Consider the following 21,096-nt stretch of genomic DNA (forward strand, 5'->3'; position numbering starts at 1 on the left):
GTCGTCTTGTCACTTTTTGAATAAGCTTGCAAAACAGTAATTTAAAAGCTGTTCACGAACCTAATGGATGCCCTAAATGTAAGCTTAAACCTACAGGAGACCTCATGCCTAACTGTAACTTAAAACTGAAACGATTTTTTATTATTTGTCATTGATTTAGAAAGACCTATTTAGATTTCTGCTCCGACTTTCACTTGACAGCTGATTAATCCTCAAATTGGCCATCATAATGTTATACTAGAGGATACATGCAACTAGATAGTGCTACATTTAAATGGGCTAACTTATGTTCCACTAAGTATTAGCTCGCAGCTGTATACCTCCACAAACCAGTGAAGTTTGTCACAACCCAGCTCTTAGGCTGGACCAGAAAGAGGGAGACTCATGGGCAATTGAATAAAGTGATTTATTAAGGAAAAGTAATCCAAACAAGTCAAACAGATTACGCAGACTGGTAAGAGAAATCTGCATGGCAAGTAGTGCAGGGAATGGATCAGTGAAAATGTGCTTTAGAGGTGTTGTTCTGCAAAAACAAAGAGAGCACAGTTGTGATGAAGAGGTCTGCCAGCCAAGGACTGACTGCTGCTGCTCCTTCTTCTGTGCAGTGGACACACGGGGCCCAGGTGTGTCCCATGATGCTCATTACACTCATTAAGTCTGCTGACTTAGGACGAGAAAACAAACTGCTCAAGCAGAGGAATCCAGCAAAGGAGCCGGCACCAGTTGCATTATAGTTTATATCCAGATTTACATGTACTCATACATACAGTTGACAATGCTTTGTATATAAACAATACTGCAAAGAAGCTACAAATTCTAAAACGTGGATGTTTCACACACAGCAGACAGTACAGAAGATCTGTACGATCAGCACAGTTTAAAGATGGACACCCACGATTAGTGTTATCAGTTCAGCATCTGACTAAGCCCTAGTCTGCACAGGTGTTTTTTTAGAAAAGCGCATATTTTCCTCCTCCGGATACAAAAAAAGTTCCCATCCACACCAACAGTATTTAACAAAAAAAAAAAAAAACCTCTATCTACACCAAAATGCAAAATCAGGCTGCCAAACGCTGTCAAGCACACAGCAAAGTAACAGGTGGCAATATGACCTCTACCGTAAGGCCATGTTGGCTAATCAGAAGCCTGCAGTCATTACGCACAACAAAAATAACAACAGTTGCACATTGCAAAGGAGACTGAAATAAAGTTATGGGAGCAGCGCTGCTCAGGTGCGTCTCAGCTGCTTGTCAGCCACGCATCGAGAGAAATAGCGGCATGGTTGTTGGCAAAAATGGACAGTGAAAATGATATTTTGAAAATTATATTGACTCAATACCACTTTTTTATTACAGTTTTAATGTCTTTATCTGTCACAGAGATAAGGAAATACAGTGTGTTGCAGGTGGAGATAATGATGCACTCTAAGGTCAATAACAAAGGAGGCAGGCAAAAAAAAAGAAAAAAGAAATCCTTTTTTTTTGTCTACAAATAAACACTGAAAACAGAGTTTCGGAATATTTCCACCTGGGAAGGAGTTTTCCAAAATGTCCGTTTTCAGTGACCAAATACTCCATTTGCATGTGTACGAAAGGCAAAAACACATAGAAAAAGCTATGTTTCTTAAAAATACCCATTTACGTGTGGACGAGGCCTGAATGTCTCCCCTTCTGTTCCTGAGTTATGACATTGAGTAATGGCCAGAAAATTGTTTTTGCAGAACATTTTGATGTCAAAGTAAGTTGGCCTTTGGGATAAAGATATTCATCACTTCATCCCCTTTATCCCATTAAACACTTGTGTAAAATTTTGTCGTAATTAGTGTATTAATTCTTGAGTTGTAGCCGGAAATGTTCAGTGAAGTCACAGTGACTTTGGCCTTTGACTTCTGAAATCTAATCAGTCCATCCTTGTGTCCACGTGGATGTTCCTGCCAAATTTAATGTAAATCCCTCCTTGCAACCAGGGTTGATATCACTTTTCTTGTTCTGTGTTAACATGCCTTTAACAAGTAAATAAACCCTGAAACCCTGAGCAAACTGGTTTGGCTTCTTTCAAAAACATGGGGAAAAGGGCAATGAGCAACTTGACCAGAAATGTCCCACAAATTGCAAGAAATAGTAGCAGATTTAGAAAATTATTCCTTAAAAGGTAGGTACATTTTTACAGAGACCTATATTAAAGATTTCAATAACTAAAGATTTAAAGATAAAAATATAAAATCATTATAATTTCAAAGCAGACTTTGATTTCTTGCTACTAATACTACTACTACTAATTTCTTGCTTATTTCTCATGGTATTCTTCCCATGTTCCCATGAATGAAATCAAGACACTTTGCCCAGTTTTCAAAGGGTTAACTAATAAATCTAAATTTTTTTTACATGATTAAAAACAAATAAAACTGAAATGAGCAAACCCACTCTTTAAACTCAATGTCTTAGTGACAAGGTCAAGCCCAAACACTGTACATATTCACCAGTATTCTGAATTACCTATTAGAGAGTCAGTTTACCCTGATTAAAAACAATTAAATACATGTCCTCACTCTTCCCCTGTAGTTTCTAGTCATTCGAAAAGCTTCATTGATCAGAAAAAAAAAAAAAATCTGCCATCCCCCTCAAATATACAAAAAAGGTAGTTTTAGTGTATGGATCAAAACATCAGAAGAAGTCAGCATGAATGTATATATTTTAGAAAATACTTACGTCAGCCCACAACCATCAGCAACAAACTTGGCTGACTCATCCACTATGTGAATGGCCCTGAATCAACAAAAAAGAATAAAATCAACATTAAAATAACAATAACAGAAAATAACAAAATATACAAACTTCACCACCATGATTTTGCTTTTACAGAGAGGCGCATTTCTCAATGCGGTCTTTGGCAAATATCACTAAACCTGCGGCTACAGTTGCCACTATTCCGCCTGCTGTACCTCCCAGTGCAGCTGCTACCGAGGACGTCACCTGACCGCCACCAACAAAATACCCCATCAAACATCCGACAGCGATCCCAGAAAAAGCACAAGTTCGAAGATTGGTTAAGTTGGCTTTGGTTCTCTCTCCTTTTGGATCTTGCTTTTGTTTATATAAGGCAATTTCAGCTTTTTTGAGCATCTCAGCGGTGTAGTAGTTTCCTCTTGGCGTCTTAATCCCTTTGTTGATCTCCTGCAGTAGGTGAGTGACCTGATCAGGATTCTCTTTGTTGTTTTCAAAAACTGCGTATTTCCAATTGCACTGAATGATCAGATCGTGGAGCCTTTTGTTCGATCGGATAAATTCGTCAATGGAGGTGTCTCTCAGTCTGCTTCCATAGGTGAACAAGACCATCATGTAATCCATTATGTTTTTGCCAAAAGTTCTGTGAATGATTTCCACCATTTCCTTTTCTTCCTCTGTGTACGTATCTTCAATCCTCAGCACGATCAGGAACACATGAGGACCAGGTTCAGCAAATGAGACGGATTTCTTGATCTCTTTCACCAAATCCTCTGTAGTTCTCTTAATGTGAAAAAAACCTGGAGTATCAACAACGACCACATCTTGTCCATCGACATTCCCCTTTTCTTTGTGGCTATTCTCTGTGACCGCTGATAGGCCGCCCTTGGAGGGGAATACATTTTGTCTGCCCAGAATGGTGTTTCCTGAAGCACTCTTCCCAACTCCAACCTTCCCAAGCAGTACCATCCTCAGCTCAGGCTCTTTGGGCCTGTCTGTTGGAAAATTTTACAGACATGGGTGAATTAGTGTGATATTTTTCTCAGTCATGATGAACTCTTAAGTTACCCCCACATGATCAGCTGGAAAACTGCTGTTTGCTGGCTGTGCCATTGTTTTCCCATGGGAGAGAACATAGGCACCCAAGTCAGCGGACGTGCTAGTTTGGTAAATGCGTGTTATGCTGCCTGATCAACAGCCCTTTGTCTGAACAAACAAAGTGACACAGGTGTCTGTTTCTCTGTTAGCAATGAATAGAACTGGATAAAACTCTAAATAACTCTTTCAAAAAGAGAAAAATCATTTGTGATAGTTTGGTACATCTGTTGCTATTGGTCAGCACACCAGCAATAAGTCCCCAAACCTGGAAACCAGTTAGCATTTTCAGCTTTTCAGGTTAAGGTTTGTGGTTAGGACAAGCTTAAGAAACTTTCAGGTTTTGATTTGCAACATAACAGGCGTCAGTCATTTGCTTTTATGTGTCCGGAAAATGGTAGTTTAACAAGTTATTAGTTATTAACTAATTAAGTTGGTAAATGAGACTATTGCACGTCATCAAGCCAAACTGCGCTGAACCCTGCTTACAGCCTCGTAGTGGTAGCAGTGCAGCTGTAGTGTAGTTTGTGTATAGCATAACATTAGCTTTTCACTCATGGAAATTGCATTTCAAAAATCTTCAAAAATCTTGAAAGTGGTGTTTATTTGTAAGATTTTCTGGCTGATTAAAGTATCATAAACATTTGTTTATCACAGAGTTTATTTCCTGCATTGATCCAAAATTTTGACGAGGGGACCAGGATGAAACTAACTTTCGCATTGGTCTACCAAAAAAATCCATCCCCCTGGGTCATGCACTGGCGCATATTGTCAGCCCTTTAGTAAACCCCTCCCAAATTATTATCATTATTATAAAAACAATAATATTATGGATAACAAAGTATACATTTGCACTTATTTAGTAAAGTAAAGACACGCAATGAAAAGACCATCAGTTAACATTGCTCCTGCACTCCCTGTTGGGGATCCAAAAAGTACTCTATGTATTATCACTGACAGTGATTGCATGCAACTAGTTACAGTAATTAAATTACAAAATAAATTTAATTGCAATCAGTTACAGTTACTGAGAAAAAATATGTAATTAAATTACATCTACTAATCACAATGTTGGTGATTACAAAAAAGTTATTATTATATTTTGAATAAAACATTCATTCTGTTATTTTACACCTTTTTGCTCTGCAGGAACACCTTCTTTTGGAATACCTTTGGATAACGCGGGTCAGCAAAGAGAAATTTGTGTGCAAATTTCTGCACTTACATTTTTAGGTTTTATGTCTTTGAAACATTATTGCAGCTTGTAGGTAACATTAGCCGATGTCGTGGGAACGCTCCCTGCTAGCTGAGTTAACTGCAAATTTTATGCAACAAGTACGTGTGAATAGTAATTAATTCCTTGAACTGAGCCATAGCGCCTGAACATGTCTGTTCACAACCCGGATGTGTCTTCCTTGGACACCATCTGGCACATGCCAACCGGAACACCCTATTTGCCAAAGGAGTATTATTTTGCCAAGCGAAGGGGAAGTTCCACGTACTGCTGATTTTATCTAAACAAATTTGTGTGTTGTAGAAAGGTAAACATCATCATTTAAATTTACTTACAAGATGCAGTCTTTTAATTTTTTACACAATATTAAACAGCTATCATTAATCTGGATATTAGACAGCTTAAAAGCTCCTGCATACTGATGTAAGCTTCTTTGTTTAAATCTAATAGAAAAGTATGCAATAATACATCTGAAATTAGATTTGTAAATCACGAGTTTAGAAATAGTTGCTTTGAGGATGGTATACCCTATGCAATCCAGCACAAGCAATAAATTAATTTTCGCAACAGAAATAAACCTTAACACTTCTTCTAACATGTAACTTATACAATGATACTTACTGAAAACATAGCACAAATGTCCCCCAAAACCAAAGATTATATTTACATGAAGTCATGAATTTTTAGTTGTAATAACACTCTCAGAATTTAAAAACTAAAACAAAAAACACATATAAATTAGAATATCCAGAAACAAAGCAGATCATGTATCATCACCTCTCCTTACATATTAATGTCCATGTAAAACCAAGATGGTACCAACGGTCATCTGCTTTGGCTAGATATTTGTCATTAAACCTCAGTAATTATTTACAACCATAACAGGATAGCATTTAATTATTAATCACTTTAATTAATTACTGTTCAATGTTGCATTAAATACTAATGTTGAAAAAGATCCACAAAACTTCTTTTTGCAACAAAATGTATCAGCAAACTTAAACCAAACATTATGCAGAATCAAGTCTCCGTGAAAGAACAAGTGCACACAAACACATCAGCTTGAGTTTCAAACATGTTCCTAAAAATGTGTAACCCAAATCTAACTCATGATGTATGCGATAAAGTTCTAAAATCTGAAACTTCGTAGTTGCAGATTTTGAGTTTGACAGTTAATCGAATAATAATAAGTATATAATAAGAATTTTAAAAAAGGGATAAAGTATCTGTAAGCATTAATAAGAAAACTGATTAAGGAACTGATCATTCACCACAACTGAAAACTTAAAATTTCTCTTTCAAATGCTGCTTAATTCAGTTGTGAAGATAGTCAAAGTCTACACTGCAGATAACTACACTAACATCTTTGGACTCTACCAAAAATCATTTTTTAAATATGAAATTATTCTATAAATAATTTCCATCAAAATAATTGTTAAAATTTACCCAAAAGATCATGGATCCACAAAGAAAGGTTAAGAGGAGTTGATGAGTATAGTTCAGTTAAGAAAATAAAACTGCTCCTTGCATCAAACCAAGATACTACCCTAAGCTAAACTGTAGAAGAAAAATACTTACTAATCTCCAAAGTTTCTTCACTGGGCACCTTTCTTTTGGAAAAGCAGCTCATCTTTGATATCTTGTCTGTGTCAATGCCTTCTTCTAACTATTTTAATGTTCATCTTTTCATTATATATTATAGTGTGCCTCTAGTTCCTCCCCTGAAATACACATCACCTGTTTCTAGCTGAGGGCTGGCCAGTCACAAGTCAAATTGAGGCTTAAATCGACAAATCAGGTTGCTGGTATATGAGAGTACACCTCCACAACTCTGCCCTCTCAGTGTCAATCAACTTCTCTCATTTAAATTTCTAGGAAAAAAAAGAAAGAAATTCCCACAATAAATAATGATTCATCAAAGTGTTGAGTTTAACATACAGAATTTCAGATTAAAAAAATGGTACGGATCATTGCAGGTGCAAATTAAAAAAATAGTTTGACATCATTAGAAGAATTAAAGTGTTCTCATTATTAACTGGTAGAATACTGACGATTTGAAAGTCCTTTCAGCGTAAGATCCTGATGTCTAAAGCTACCTTTTGCATGTGCATGAAGCGCTGCTGGATGGCGTCAGGTGAGAACGCTGCCTGACTGAACCATTTGTGGTGTTTTCATATGCTGGTTGACAGCCGGATGACACTTGTCACGTCTGCATGAAATGTGGCACGACAGCGGCAGATTGAAACACTGTTTGTGACTGATGACATAATATAAGAAGTCTAACAAACCCCAGACTTTCAAGTGTGAGTCTGGTGTTGGCTTCCCTTTTGAATGTGATGGAGTTTTTTTCTCCATGTTGCCTCCTTCCCCCAAACCTAACAATCTGTGCCATCATGTGCGTCTGTTGACGTGTCGACATGGCTGTATGCTCCTGTTGTCTAAAAGTGAGCCACTACATCAACTAGCTTGCAAGCTAACCCTATATTTTTCAAGGTTTAATTTTGGTTTTAGAATGGAAAAGAAACGTATATCTCTTTCTAGCTTCTCCGGCCAATGAGTTTGCCAATTCTGCACTATGACTGGCCAGTCTGCATATGAGGAGCTTGACTTCGCAAAGGTTCAATTAGCATGAACATAGCTATGTCAAACACGATAAGCCAACTTTGCTCAGCAGTACTGAGCAAAGTTAGCTATTAATACTGACCGATCCAGTAATACTGAGCAATACAGTCATACTGGGTAATACAGTAATACCAGCAGTTCTGGTGTAGCGAGTATGGCCTTGAGGTCTAGAGACATAAGGTCTCTAATCCCGTTTCTGGTGAGCAGTGTCTTATCGTTTTCCCATGGATTCTACATCATTGTCAGACATGATGCTAAATATGACACGCTAAATATTCTGATACTATGTTGTATTGATTTCTTTTCATCTCTCCTAGTGGTAGGGGCAGGGAGGTGCGGTGGATTGAGAGTCGGCACAATTGGTTGACTGAGCATGTATTAGCCCGCTCCCAGCCCTGCTGATTTTTAAGACTTTTTTCACAATACAGGGAGGCACTCGAGTTAAAAGTGGGGGGTTTAGCTACTCTTTTAAGTTAGCAGAGCCCTAAACAAATCCTAAATCAACTGCTCGACTGGCTGAAGTTAGCTGTTCAGTTGCACTTGGCCATGCTTGGCACCGTAAGTCTCTAGTGCGCTTGTTCTATGGGCTCCACAGTGCAGAAGATTAGGATATATTCATACCATGGAAAAAGATTTTTTTAGCTTCATGTGGCGCAAAGCAACTTTCGTGGAAATGAACGGGGCCCCGCCTCCACGGTTGTATCCAGGTCTTTTAACATATCCATACCGCACACACAGTACATTGCAGCATTTCTCTCTGTGGTTAATGACTGTCTTTACATAACGCTTTGCCTGTAGCCTGTTGCCATCTGTGGATTGTACAGCAACTGTGGCATGCAGTGCTAGACCAAAAATAATTGTGGAGGTACAAAACCCCATTTTTGCACAGGGTATCAGTTCTGCTCCTCTTGAATTCTACTAGGAAGAAAACTTTATTGACACATGCCCATTGACAGATGCACATATCTCTTTGTTACTGAAACAAACACAAAACCTCCATTAGTTAGACGCCCCTGCACACAGGCAAACTTAATGAGTTCATTAAGTTTGCCTGTGTGCAGGGGCGTCGTAGTAGGGGGAAAAGTGGGACTGTCTACCCAGAGCCCCAGTGGAGATGGGGGGCCCTTAATGAAGTTGAAATAAAATGAATTTTTTATTTTCATTTTTTTTTTCTCTCTAAGTTATAACTGCAATAAGTAACTAAAATTTTCTTAATAAATAAAAAAACATTAAGAATTTTTTTTCTTGAAAAAATGTGGAGTCTCTCTCAGAGGTCCCTCTCACCACTACTAAATGCTAAAAATGGTTTAAAAATGGTCTGCGTCAGTTGACTGGATTGATCTATCAGCAGTCAGTCAAGCGTGAGAGTGAGTGAGTAAGTTGCAAGTTGCAGCACCATGTCTCTCCCCCAAAAATACAAGTCAGGATATCAAGGAAAGACAGTAAAGAGAAACAAAGGAAGCAAGATGAGGGAAAACAACCTTTAATGACTTATCATATGATATACGTAACTGACTTCGTGCTAGCTTTAAAAGCTAGCCTGCTAATGCCCTACAAACATGGTGTATTATTTCCATTAGTGTTAAAGAAGTAAACTAAGAACTGAGGGGAATAATTCCAGTTTTGGGGTTATGGCATCAAGTGGGTGAATCTGATTGAAAGTAAACTGGAGTTTTTGGAGTTTTTTCACTTTGAGGGGTTAGAGTATGCCAAATAAGCCCTTGTTATTCAACAAGTCACTTGGCTTCAAATAATCTTGTTTAAAGAGGTGGGCAGTCTGAAGGGTAATATTGTGCATAATAGGCAAGTAAGAAGCATATGCTCACTGCCTATGTAAAGGCAGTGAAATTTCGGGAAAATTATTAATTTTTTTTTGGTATATTGAGTTCAGGTAAACATAAAGGCCTTTAGTGGTTTCCAACTGTCTACTCCAAACTGACAGCAGGGATGTGATGTTAATGTTAAAATGTGTCTCTGTGTTTGTGAGGTGTATTATGGTCCATTTATTATGGTTCTTATTGTGGTCAGGCAAGGAGACCTTGAGGTCAGAGGTCTAGGGATGGTTAGGCCTGGGAGCCAAGAGTACAGAATACTGGCGCCAGGTTAAAAATAACATGGGATGAGGCTCCTTTCAAAAAAGGACATATTTGTGGGGTCTTGTGATTGATTACAGCAGGTCAAGAGCTGCTTTACTGAAGAATGTTTTGATGCCTGTACCTATACAAGAGACTTGCATGAGCTGGAAGATAGAGAGATTCATATTGGTCCTGAATTCTCTCCCAGGCAGACCATGGTGCCTGGTGGATGCTGAACTTCATTGTAATAAACTGATTCTTATGCAACCAAGTCGGTGTCAGCGGAGGTTTCTTCATCATCTACACATCATTGCTACTTAAGAAACAACGTTTGTAAAAATAAATATCAGATCTTGCTGAAGAAATATTAGATTAACTCTTGTGATTATTTATGCACAATTTTCAGGGGTGTAAAACAAAGTTATAGTTATTTATTGCTTTTAATGGGTCATGGGTAATGCAGGTGTGGTTATAACAATTGTGCAAGGTTGGCTTGGGCTGTGGTGATGGGGGCCAATTAGATATGTTTTCATGGGGCCCATAATTCCTAGTGATGCCCCTGCCTGTGTGACAGTACAAAATTAAACCACAAACAACAGACTTTTGTGCAGGAGTGGAGAATTTGCTTCCTATGAGGATGTGTGTTTTTTTTCCCACACCTTACCGTGCACCTCTTTTGCCTAAACCTAACCATCCGTGACTTTGAAGCCTAATCCAACCCATCGTGACAGTCATGTTCGTTACCATGTGCTGTTGTGTAAACATAAGAACTGTGCTATATCATCCCACCATGTGCATTTGTTGACATCACATTAACAGCATCCCGGAGAGTAAACAGCTGACACAGTAATATACCTAAAACATAAGCAGACACAGAAGATCACTAACTAAGCAATACCATGATACAAGGTAGGATGAGAATGGGTTGGTAAAGTCACTGTGGTTCAGTTTAGAAAAGAAACATGAGGAAGTCATACCTCAAAATGAGTCAAATTCTTTCTCACTACCCTCATACTAATGACCTGTCACCAAAAGACAGAGATAAATGTTAACGCAAGATTATGTTTTACCTTTGCCTTGGTAGGTGCTGTGTCACATCTACATATGATGCCTTAGGTACCCCATGCATCTTGTGTTAAGATTCTGGGATGCTGTATCACTTCCCATTTGTTACATGCATTTGGTCTTTTTAGAAAACACTTCATTTGCACAGGAAATGTACAGTTTATGTTCAATAGATGCATACAGTCTTGTCTATAATAAACTTACAACATTGGTAAAACACCTCATATTTATTTTGATTTCATTGTGCAAGGCAAGCATATAGTTAGGTTTAGGCAACAAAGGCACATGGTTAGGTTTAAAAAAAAAAAAAACAATAGCTGTGTTTTAAACCGTTCCTCATCATGCACTGTATAGTGTGTTCACCATTTCGTTTCATCCACTACATAAAATACCCACAATTCACAGCAAAATTGAGTGTACATGCAATGTGGCCTATATTTTACTCCTGTATACCACATATGGTCATGTATTTCCATACAAAGAAAATTCCAGCGACGTGTCTGGAATCTCCATCTAGTTCTTTATTTAATACACACTACATAGAGAATAGTGAATGAGTGAGAGTGAGTGATTGAATGTGTGAATGAACAGCTAATGATTTGACTCAACATTCACACAGGAAGTGAACAGTGGAGTTCTGGGTGAAAGTTTGGGGTTTGTTGGACCCATCCACATTCTCACTGGGAATTTCCAGCTCCATATATTATGTCGTTACCAGTGGCGTAACAAACTTCAGTTGGTGCCGTCTGCATCTGCCACAGTGTGTATTATACCACTGTGAAAGGTGCCTTTATGCCTCATATTTAATGCCCAAATAACTGACAAACCGGTGGTATTTGATGAGTTCAGAATGAGGACAGGCTGTTTGAACTGATGACCAGATAAAACAAGGATTCTTCAGATGTCTCCCGGGACTTGCTTAAACTGCTGGGGGAATTTTTCACTTTTAAAAACTTTAGAGACGAAAAGATCATCACATACAGACATAATATCTAGGACACAGATTACAGGCAAACAGGGGTAGAGCTGAAGTGGACAAGGTCTTTTACATGCTGCTCGTTTTTTCCAATGAGTCATTTCTCAGGAATTGAGGACAGGGCAGGGCTGCTTTTTTCATCCATTTGTTTTTTAAGGCTGCACATCTGTTTTCATTTTGTGCATGTCATGGGACTAAGTCACACATTTGTAAAAGAGGTTAGGCCTGATCAAATTATAATAGAACTGGTTTGCGTTGCAACTGTGGCTGCGCAGAATAACGCTGATATTTGGACTCTCCAAAAGCAATAACATAATCAGATTTTGTCAGTTCACTATGTCGGTTTATCTCATCTCAATGGCAACATGTGCTCTAGTTGACAGAGGAAGGCTGACAGACATAATGATCTCGCTGGTTTGTCAGCATTCCTGAGAACAGTTTCCGTGCTGTTGGGCTGCAATTGCTTATTTGTCTCCACAACTTGGAATCTAAAGTGAGTCTAAAATGAGAGACAACTCTATCTCAACTAATGCAGTTGAGTTGGACTCACTGGGCGTTACCATACTTCTTTGTTTACTGATTGACACTGAGTATACTTCTATAGTTATTTACCTTATTCGTGAGGGCGCTACTGTAGAAATGATAATGGGTACAACTTCTGGTGGCGGTGAGACAATTCATTGCATTGGTTTTCAGTGGTTAGTTGCAGTTGCTAACTTTGCTAACTTTGGTGGTATTGATGGCAATTTGGGAACGCTCTTTCCAGAATAAACAGATCTTAGTGTCAGGTGCAGCTGCTTTTGGGATTATTTGGGAAATACCACAAAAAACACATTCTCATTCCCAAGTCATCATTGTCAGTGGATTTTCACATCTACATATTATGCTCTAGGTATCCTTCTGTGTCAGCTGGGGATATTTTGGGATGTCAACAAAAGCACATGCTTAGGATTAGGCAACAAGTGCACGGATGGTTAGCTGGAGAAAAAAAACATCACATTCAAATGGAAAGCAAACACCTTCTGGGTAACAGTCAGTGTCTGGATTTATCAGACTCGGCTACTACTCCTGCTGCCCGCTCTATAGGAAACTTCCTTATATTACAACATCACCAGTAGTATTTACACTTGATGCCATCCAGCTGGTTCTGTCTGTGTGTCGTGCTTCCACAGCTGATGCCGCCCAGCGGTATATCATGCAGCCATCAGGATCTTATGCAGAAATCACTGCAAAAGCGGCAGTGTTTGTCAACTTCGAAATGAGAATGGGCTGGAAAAGACTAGAAACTTAACCAAAGCCTTAAATACACAAGGAAGTATGTGTACCATTCGTAGTCATTACAGGCATTGTCTATGCAAAAGTAAGTTGATAGTGGATCAGCATTCTTGGTGGCACTCAGTAAAGGGAAAGTACAAATATTTGTCTTTCTGTAAGTTTTATTCAAATCAATTGCAGATGGACTCAAAACATACACCGCTCAGATGTCTCCACAGATTAGACCAAAATCTCTCTCTCTGTATCTGCACTTTATACATTTAAGTGTGGGTGTAAAGGAGGGGCGTTCACAAATCTGTTTTATTCATTGCTAAAGTATTTTAGTGTCAGCAGTCTGACTATGACTGCAGGTTTCCTGTTTTCTTGAGGCCATGACCCCAGTTCCTGTTTTCCAAAGATTACACAGGGTGAGATTGGGTGCAGAGAAACTGTCTCTGCTTGTACTTTCACTTTACGGTACTTCTGACATTTAGAAAGTATAAAGGAGGGACAAAATTCAGTTTAAAATACACTACATTTCTGGTGCTCTCACCCCATCAGTATCAATTTTTCTTGAACAAAAGACAGCACACTTGTGAGCAGCAAAAGGTTAAGATATAACACAGTTTTACTTGAAAAGCCTAACACTACAAACGTTGCAACTCTTAACCCAGCCACTCTGCTCCGAACAGCACACGTGGACAACCACATGATTGTGTTGCTGAAATAACTGTAATTTATTCTCCCAGATCTGGTTTATGGGAAACACAGGCAAGTCCAGAAATGCAGCTATTTGTGGAAAGGAAAGTATCAGGCAGGATTTTCTGTGGTGGTAACAACTTTGGAAACAAGCAGGAACACTGGAGAAAGCGAATGGAACACACGAAATTTGCTGTACTGGTGTCATCAAAGAACACTAATTTTTGTGATTTTTTAAGCATAAATGCAAACTGCCAGAGGCCCTCCGCACAACAGTATTGAATACAAGAGAAATCAGTGTAAAAAAAGACATATGTTGCATACTTTTGCATCATCCTTTATTTGCTGTGCTGCATAAAAAACATATTCCTAAAAGAAAATTATTCCACACATCAGTATTTGTCTCAAGAAAGAGTTCAGGAATGACCTGAGGCACTTATATCTAAACATTTCTTATTAACATTTGATTAATGCTACATTATTTCATACATTCATTTATTGCATTTTACCTTTATTGCATCATGTACTGACGAGACAAGACAGGAATGAGCTGGGTACCAAATGGGTATGGCCATAGACATCTTGGATAACCTGGATAATCTTTGCATGTTAGCAATTGTCATGGGGCCATTATTTAACCCATAAACCATCCCATGTGGGTCCCATTTTTCAGGCACATACTACCCACATGGGCCCCACATACAAATGTAACCACTGTCTGAGGAAAACTAATTGAACCTAGAGTCAACGTAACTTTTCTCATGCTGCATTCAGATGCCTTTCACAAGTATCTAACCCTGTGAACACTTAGCAAATTGGTTTTAGTTCTTTCAAAAACATGGGGAAAAAGACAAGGAGCAACATATAGGAGGTGCAAACTATAGGAGCAAACTATATTTAGAGTAATTTCATAATCATAACTATATGTTCACAAATATTTTTATAGAATTATTATAATTGTAAGCCTTCTTCCCATGTTTTTGAAAGAGCGTGTTTGCTCAGGTTTGTCAGTGAGCATTTCAATATGCATTTAAAAGTGTGTCCTTTGTGGCTGACATTGTTTTTTGTTCAAAATGTATTTGTTGTTACACGTTGTTACTATGTCAAGCTGATGTGCGGAAATGCAGAGTTGGATGTCAACAGTTGGGTTTTCCCGCTAACCATAATAATAATGCACAGCTGAAAGAAAAACACAACCTCTAGCTGCTAATGTCAAGGCATTATTTCGGAACATACCATATATTTCAAATTTCATCAATTTACATAATTATAAATTGAATTTTACTCCTTCTGATTACTAAAATAACTCCTGGGACCTCCTGAGTGCAAGAGCTTTAGGAGCTGTTCCTTTCATGTCTGCTGCATCTTTGCTAAATTATAAGCATTCAAATCACACAATCAGTAGTTATAAATTATGCTCCATGTATTACCACATACAATGGGCATAGAGAAATGTATAAATGTACAGTGTTTTGAAAGGCAATTTTCCATAAGAATTCCAAAAATGTCCCGTTTCAAAATGTTTTGAATTTTGGTGCATCTTCACCTTACTGTGGGTAATTCACTATGTAATATGCTCAGCAACTTTCTTTACCCAAAAGTCAACAAAATCCAGCACTAAACGTGCCATTTCTGGGCCCGCCGTCCCAGTTAAAATACCCATAGCTGTGTCACGTACAATATCATGCACTGTCATGCTATCAGGTTCTACTTTACCCATTACCTGCTCTTTGATTTCCTGGGCCTTTTTGAACATGTCATTGGTGTAATGCCCCCCCTTGTTATTTTCAACCAAGTTGTTGATCTTCTTCAGCAGCTCAGCCACTTGGTTGGTCGACTTCTTGCCAGTGTTGTCAAAAGAATAGTGTCCAACAATGTATTCACTGACGAAGCTTTCCTGTATGTCTTCATCAGTAATTTCATTTTCATCTCTACGGGTGAACAAGGCCAAAGTGTATTTTTTGGACTCTTTACCAAAAATCTTCTGGATGGTTTCCAACACACTTTTATCGTATTTTGTCAGACATTCTGGCTTCAGCACAACCAGGAACACATGAGGACCAGGAGCAGCAGATGCGATGCATTTCACGATGTCTTCCTTTACCTGGTCTCTTGTTCTCACAGTGTTCAGCACACCTGGAGTGTCAATAACAACCAGTTTCTGTCCATTAAACTCTCCTATCCCCATTGTGCACTCCGTTGTCTGCGAGGACGCAGATGACTTAGTTAAGCCAGGTCTCCCCAGGAGGGTATTCATGACTGCAGTCTTCCCAACTCCAGTCTTTCCAACGAGCACAATCCTCAGCTTTGGCTCCTTAGACTCTGTTGGAGAATATTGCACAGTCATTATTAATGTTAAAAGTCTTCTTTTCATTGTTTCAAATCATTGTTTTGTCATAATCTAACAGACTTGAGGGGGGTTGCATTTAGGGATGTTAACAGTCAGGCTGTTCTCACAGACTATTTGTACATTTTCCTATAAGGTAATGTACCCAAATTTGTGCATATCCCACATATTTTGAGAGGCTGCAATCAAGTGACCAATGCACTAATGGTAGTAAACATTAAGCAGTCCCAAGTGGTGGTGTAAAGAGGTAGGTTGTGGCAATGATTGGGTCACAAAAATCTAGACTTTGCCACTTTCTCCCAGGCGTGCTTGGTCAGAACTGTTTGAACTTTCAGTGAACTTTCAGTCATTTTAAGGTATCTCCTGACCATGTTTCTTTATCCTAACCTTAACAACAGTGACTTTACTTTCCTAAACCTTAAAAACACCAAATCATGTTTCTTTTCCTAAACCCTTAGTAACTTTAACAGCCTAAATGATGTATGTAACATCATTCATGGGGCGCTAATGCATATGATATCCCATAAAATGTAATGTGTGCATTTTTGAAGGATATCAGGATATCTTTAAGGCAGCTGCAGCTACAAATCTGTTGCAGTGAATGTAGTGGAAAAATAGTTTACTGACTCAAAAATATACTGAAGAGTAGAAATAGGTTTTGTAAAATGGAAGGTGCTTGTTTCTACTTTTCATTTAAAACTCGTGTGTTGCTTTTAATGCATTACTACCCACCCCTGGCGCCTGTATTTTTTATTATTACTGCTATTGCACATCCTTTTACCCTCAGTAGCCAACACCAATCATTGCATTAATGTATGTCTGTGTATCTCCATTTGCCTCTTTGCACATTCCTCATTCAGATTCTTTATTTCATTGACTGTACAGCTATAACTATAACATACATATTGCACATATTTCATTGTACATTTCTTTTTCAGTTTTCACAGAACTTTTTGCTTTACCAGTATGTTTCTTCTACCCAAATCAAAATGTTTCCGTATTCTAAGTAAAACTTAATTGATCCCAAACTGTAACCTTGTGTGTGTTTTTTTTCCCTACCTAAACCTAATTAAAACTTAACCATAGTGTTGTCACATCGTGAAAGAGATGTTTATTTAAAAAAAACAACCCAAAAACCCCCCAAAACCCTAATATTTGTTCTACTAGGGCATGGATCAAACATATTTTTTGATGTCGAATCTGGAGGACTTATAGGTCCCACTAGATTGTTGTCAGTTGTGCAATGACCATCACTGTATTAGTTAATGATCACTTGGCTACAGACTTGTATTCTTGTTTTGATGGAGCTTTATAGATCTTAAAGCAGTTTTTTCTATAATATTTCTCTTTATGCTGATGATACTGCTCTCTCTATGTACTTTAAAGGTAAAACTTTCTTTCTTAACAACACAAAATTATTAAATAGACAGTTTAATGGTAACAAGATTTCTCTTCACCTGTGCAGACCTAAACCTACCTTCCACACACTTTCTTTCACTTTCTTTAAAAATAGGAAAGATATCAGCAGTGCTGTGTTACTTTTTTCATTAACTAGCAATACTGGGACAGATGTATTCGATGTGAACTGCAAAAGCATTTATTGAAATATTTCTTTAAAAATCCCCCCACCAAGATGAATAAATTGAAAAAAATGCTTGGTCTGGAAAGTTTCTTTTTCAAATTGCATGAGTCAGTTTTATGAGTATTAATTGAAAAATATTTTGATTATACCACCAGTTACTTTATGTTCTGCCGGCATAACTCAGTAAATATAAATAACCAAAAACAATAACTAAATAAAGAAAAGAAAAGAAAATTTAAAGAAATTAACTACAATGCTTTACACAAACACATAATTTGGAAAATGTAATGAGGTTACAGCAAAAAAAAGTACTCATAAAAGTGTGTTTATCAAAAAAACATCTAATGAATTAGTATTTAGAATTAAAATACATGCAGTTACTTTGTAAAATAGCAATGAGTTTCAAAAGGCAAAAAATGCAAATAGAAAATGCAGCAGTGCAGTGGAATAATCTCACTACTAACTAAAAGATGCAAAGTAATCCATTTTTAATTCTGTATCCTAGGTTAATCTTACTGAAGCCTAATCACTGGTTTGTTTTGTAAAACGGTGTCTAAATCAAGTAAATTCAGTCACTTTAACAATAATGAATGAGGACTGATCATGTGAATTCTGATTTTACAATCATTACTCTTTTTTCTGCACTATGCACTAGATTTGTCTAAAAGCTGAATCACACAAAAAAAATACATATTTACATAGATTTTTTAATTAATAAATGGTACAAAGGAACTTTTCAGCCTGGGTGTAAAAGGTTGAGTTGTTAAATATGACAGGCACGTACCACCAGCAGCAACATGCCCAAGCAACCAAATGGATTCTTCATAGTAGCTGCTGACTTTAATCGACTCATCTTTCAACTCCAAAGATTTAGCAGGATCAAGGACATATTCAATATTGTTTTTTAAGCTTTGTTTTAAAAATTACCAATACCTTCTACCTTCTTCTACATACAAAATGTAAAGGATTAACAAAAAGGGCAGGAGAGTGAGTAGATGATCAGTTAAATAAATAAAATCAGAGGCTTAAATGTGATGTTTGAGAGAAAGTTTCTTTTAAACATCACCAAAGTAATAATAAATTAAAACAACAATAAGCAGTGGTAAGAAAAGAATAACATGTTGCACTGCTGGATTATCAAACACTGCCCTGAGTAATAGTACTGTATATAAAATAAACTTACCAGACGGAGTAAGATTGCTGCTCATCTTCGTCTTGTAAAAGCAGTCGATCTGTGATGTCTTCTTGCCGTTGGTGTCTTAGTGTTGAATAGTTTGTCATTTCATCTTTATATATTATAAAGTCTGTGTAGTTCCCTCCCCTTAAACACATGTCATCTGTTACCTAGCTAGTTTGAGTACAGCCAACCAGTCACAAGCCAGAAACCAAAATGTAGCTGCAAATATCAAATCAGGGTCCAATCAGAAGTGCATCAAACAAAATACATTTTAATTTGGGTTTGACCACTACTTTACCACATAATTTAATTGTCTTTATTGTTATGTTTAGATTGTTTTTATTGTTGTTGCTATAACAAAGTTATTTTTTAAATATATTTTTTTAAATATGTAATTTTACCTATACTTTTAAGTATGTTCTGTTACAAGTATCTAACTTTGCTACTTTTGCTAAGTTGCATCCTTTACTGAGTAAAAACAAAAGGCACATGACTCAGATTATTAACTGTTTGATAATGGAACAAGAGAAAAGAGATCAATCAGCAGCTGCAACAGAGAAGAAGCTGCAGGTGTGTCTGTGGCTGCAGAGGAGCAGAGTGACAGAGAGGTGATAGTCTGAACTTAATGTTTACTCTCCACACTAAATGGGCAAAAGTATTGAGCCACAGCTCCTATTCATTTAATTCAGGTGTTTCATTCAGTCCCATTGTCACATGTGTATAAAATCTGGATGAATGGGCAAAAACTCCCACAGACTAACTCCAAAATCTTGTAGAAAGCCTTCCCAGAAGAGTGCGAGCTGCTATAGCTGTAAAGGGGGGACCAACTGCATATAAATGCTTATGCATTTAGAATGGGATGTCATAAAAGCTCCTGTAGGTGTAATGTGTAGGTGGCCCAATACATTTGTCCATATAGTGTAAGTTTTAGGGGGGAGGAAGGATGCTGAATGATGATTGCAACCAGGCTGGGGCTACCACTGATTATGGTTGGCATAGAAAACTTAAGGAATCAGTCCTAAAAACTGGAAGCCTGTTAACATTTCAGCACCTTTGTTTCCCTTGTCTCAAAATCAATGTTTTTTTTTTTACAGTTTTTGGTTAGTGGCCTTAAAAAAGGTGGTAAACAGGAGCTTAAGCGACTTTCACGTTTTGTGCAATGACATAAAATATGCCAATACCTCACTTGTGTACTTTGAAGCTTTTGTGTGTTGTAGAAGGACAGCTGGAAAAAAGTAGGTAAATGAGAATATTGACAATTATCAAGTGTGCTGAACGCGACTTTACGGGGTCAGTGGCGACACAACTGTAGCGTAGTTCATTTTTAGCCTAAGTTTTGCTTTTTACCTCTGGTGATTGCATTTAGGCTTAAAAAATCCTGAAAGTGGTGTTCATTTGTGAGGATTGACTTACATTAACAAAACATGTAAGTACCATAAAGTTTTGTTTACTACAGAGCTTATTTTCAGCAGTTATCTGCTCTATATAATGGACAACATCTCTCACGAGTCCTATCAGAGCAACTTCAGCCGTAGACTGAGACCACTGAGGAGCACCACAGAACGCCACAGGAGGTCTTTTCTACCCGTGGCCATCAAACTGTACAACTCCTCCCTTTTCTGCAGGAAGGAAAATTTTACATACCACGCACAATAGTACTTTACTTATGTTTACATACAATTTTAAATTCCATGTGCAACATTACTTTTTAATTTTTACTTTTAAACATTATTATTAGGTGATTTGTATTTTATTTCTGTGTATTTAATGCTATGTTGTTGTATTCATTTTTTGAATTCAATTTTAAACTCCACATGCAATATTACTTTTTACTTTTAAACATTATTATTAGACACTTTATTTTACTTTCACTTAATTGATGCTCTGTTTTTGTATTCTTTTTGCTGCTGTAATTTTGGAACATTCTGGAACAATTTCCTTTTAGAATTAATTAAGTTCTATCTTATCTTATTTTATCTTATCTTTTCTTATCCACAGGGTGATGTTAGCATCCGGGATGTCCTACAAAAAAAACGTCATTCTTGCGGCACTATAACTGTTCCCTGGCAGGGTTAAAAAATAATAATGATAAAGAGTTTATATTTACCTCAATGGATCATACATTTCCCACTCTACCAGGCCAGAATGCTATGTAACCAAATTAGAACACACCTATCCTTTAACATGTTGGCCTGACTCAGGCTAACATGCTTGAGTCATAGGATAGTAAAACAGGTCTCTTTTATA

General features: G+C 37.5%; 1 protein-coding gene across 1 annotated transcript; it reads right to left on the reverse strand.

Annotated features, from left to right (window-relative positions):
* Nucleotides 1–387: 387 nt before the first annotated feature.
* LOC121956391 (GTPase IMAP family member 8-like) lies at nucleotides 388–18,953 on the reverse strand. Its single transcript, XM_088069056.1, has 4 exons — nucleotides 18,856–18,953; nucleotides 15,309–16,065; nucleotides 13,885–13,904; nucleotides 388–3,718 (listed from the first exon to the last, which is right to left on the reverse strand). The coding sequence occupies exons 1-4, from the start codon at nucleotides 18,878–18,880 to the stop codon at nucleotides 2,856–2,858; spliced, it is 1,665 nt and encodes a 554-aa protein (XP_087925182.1). The 5' UTR covers nucleotides 18,881–18,953; the 3' UTR covers nucleotides 388–2,855.
* Nucleotides 18,954–21,096: the final 2,143 nt, after the last annotated feature.

This window comes from Plectropomus leopardus, chromosome 18 (assembly GCF_026936395.1).
Source record: "Plectropomus leopardus strain MGB_pleo_1.0 chromosome 18, ASM2693639v1, whole genome shotgun sequence".
Classification (NCBI taxonomy): Eukaryota; Metazoa; Chordata; class Actinopteri; order Perciformes; family Serranidae; genus Plectropomus; species Plectropomus leopardus.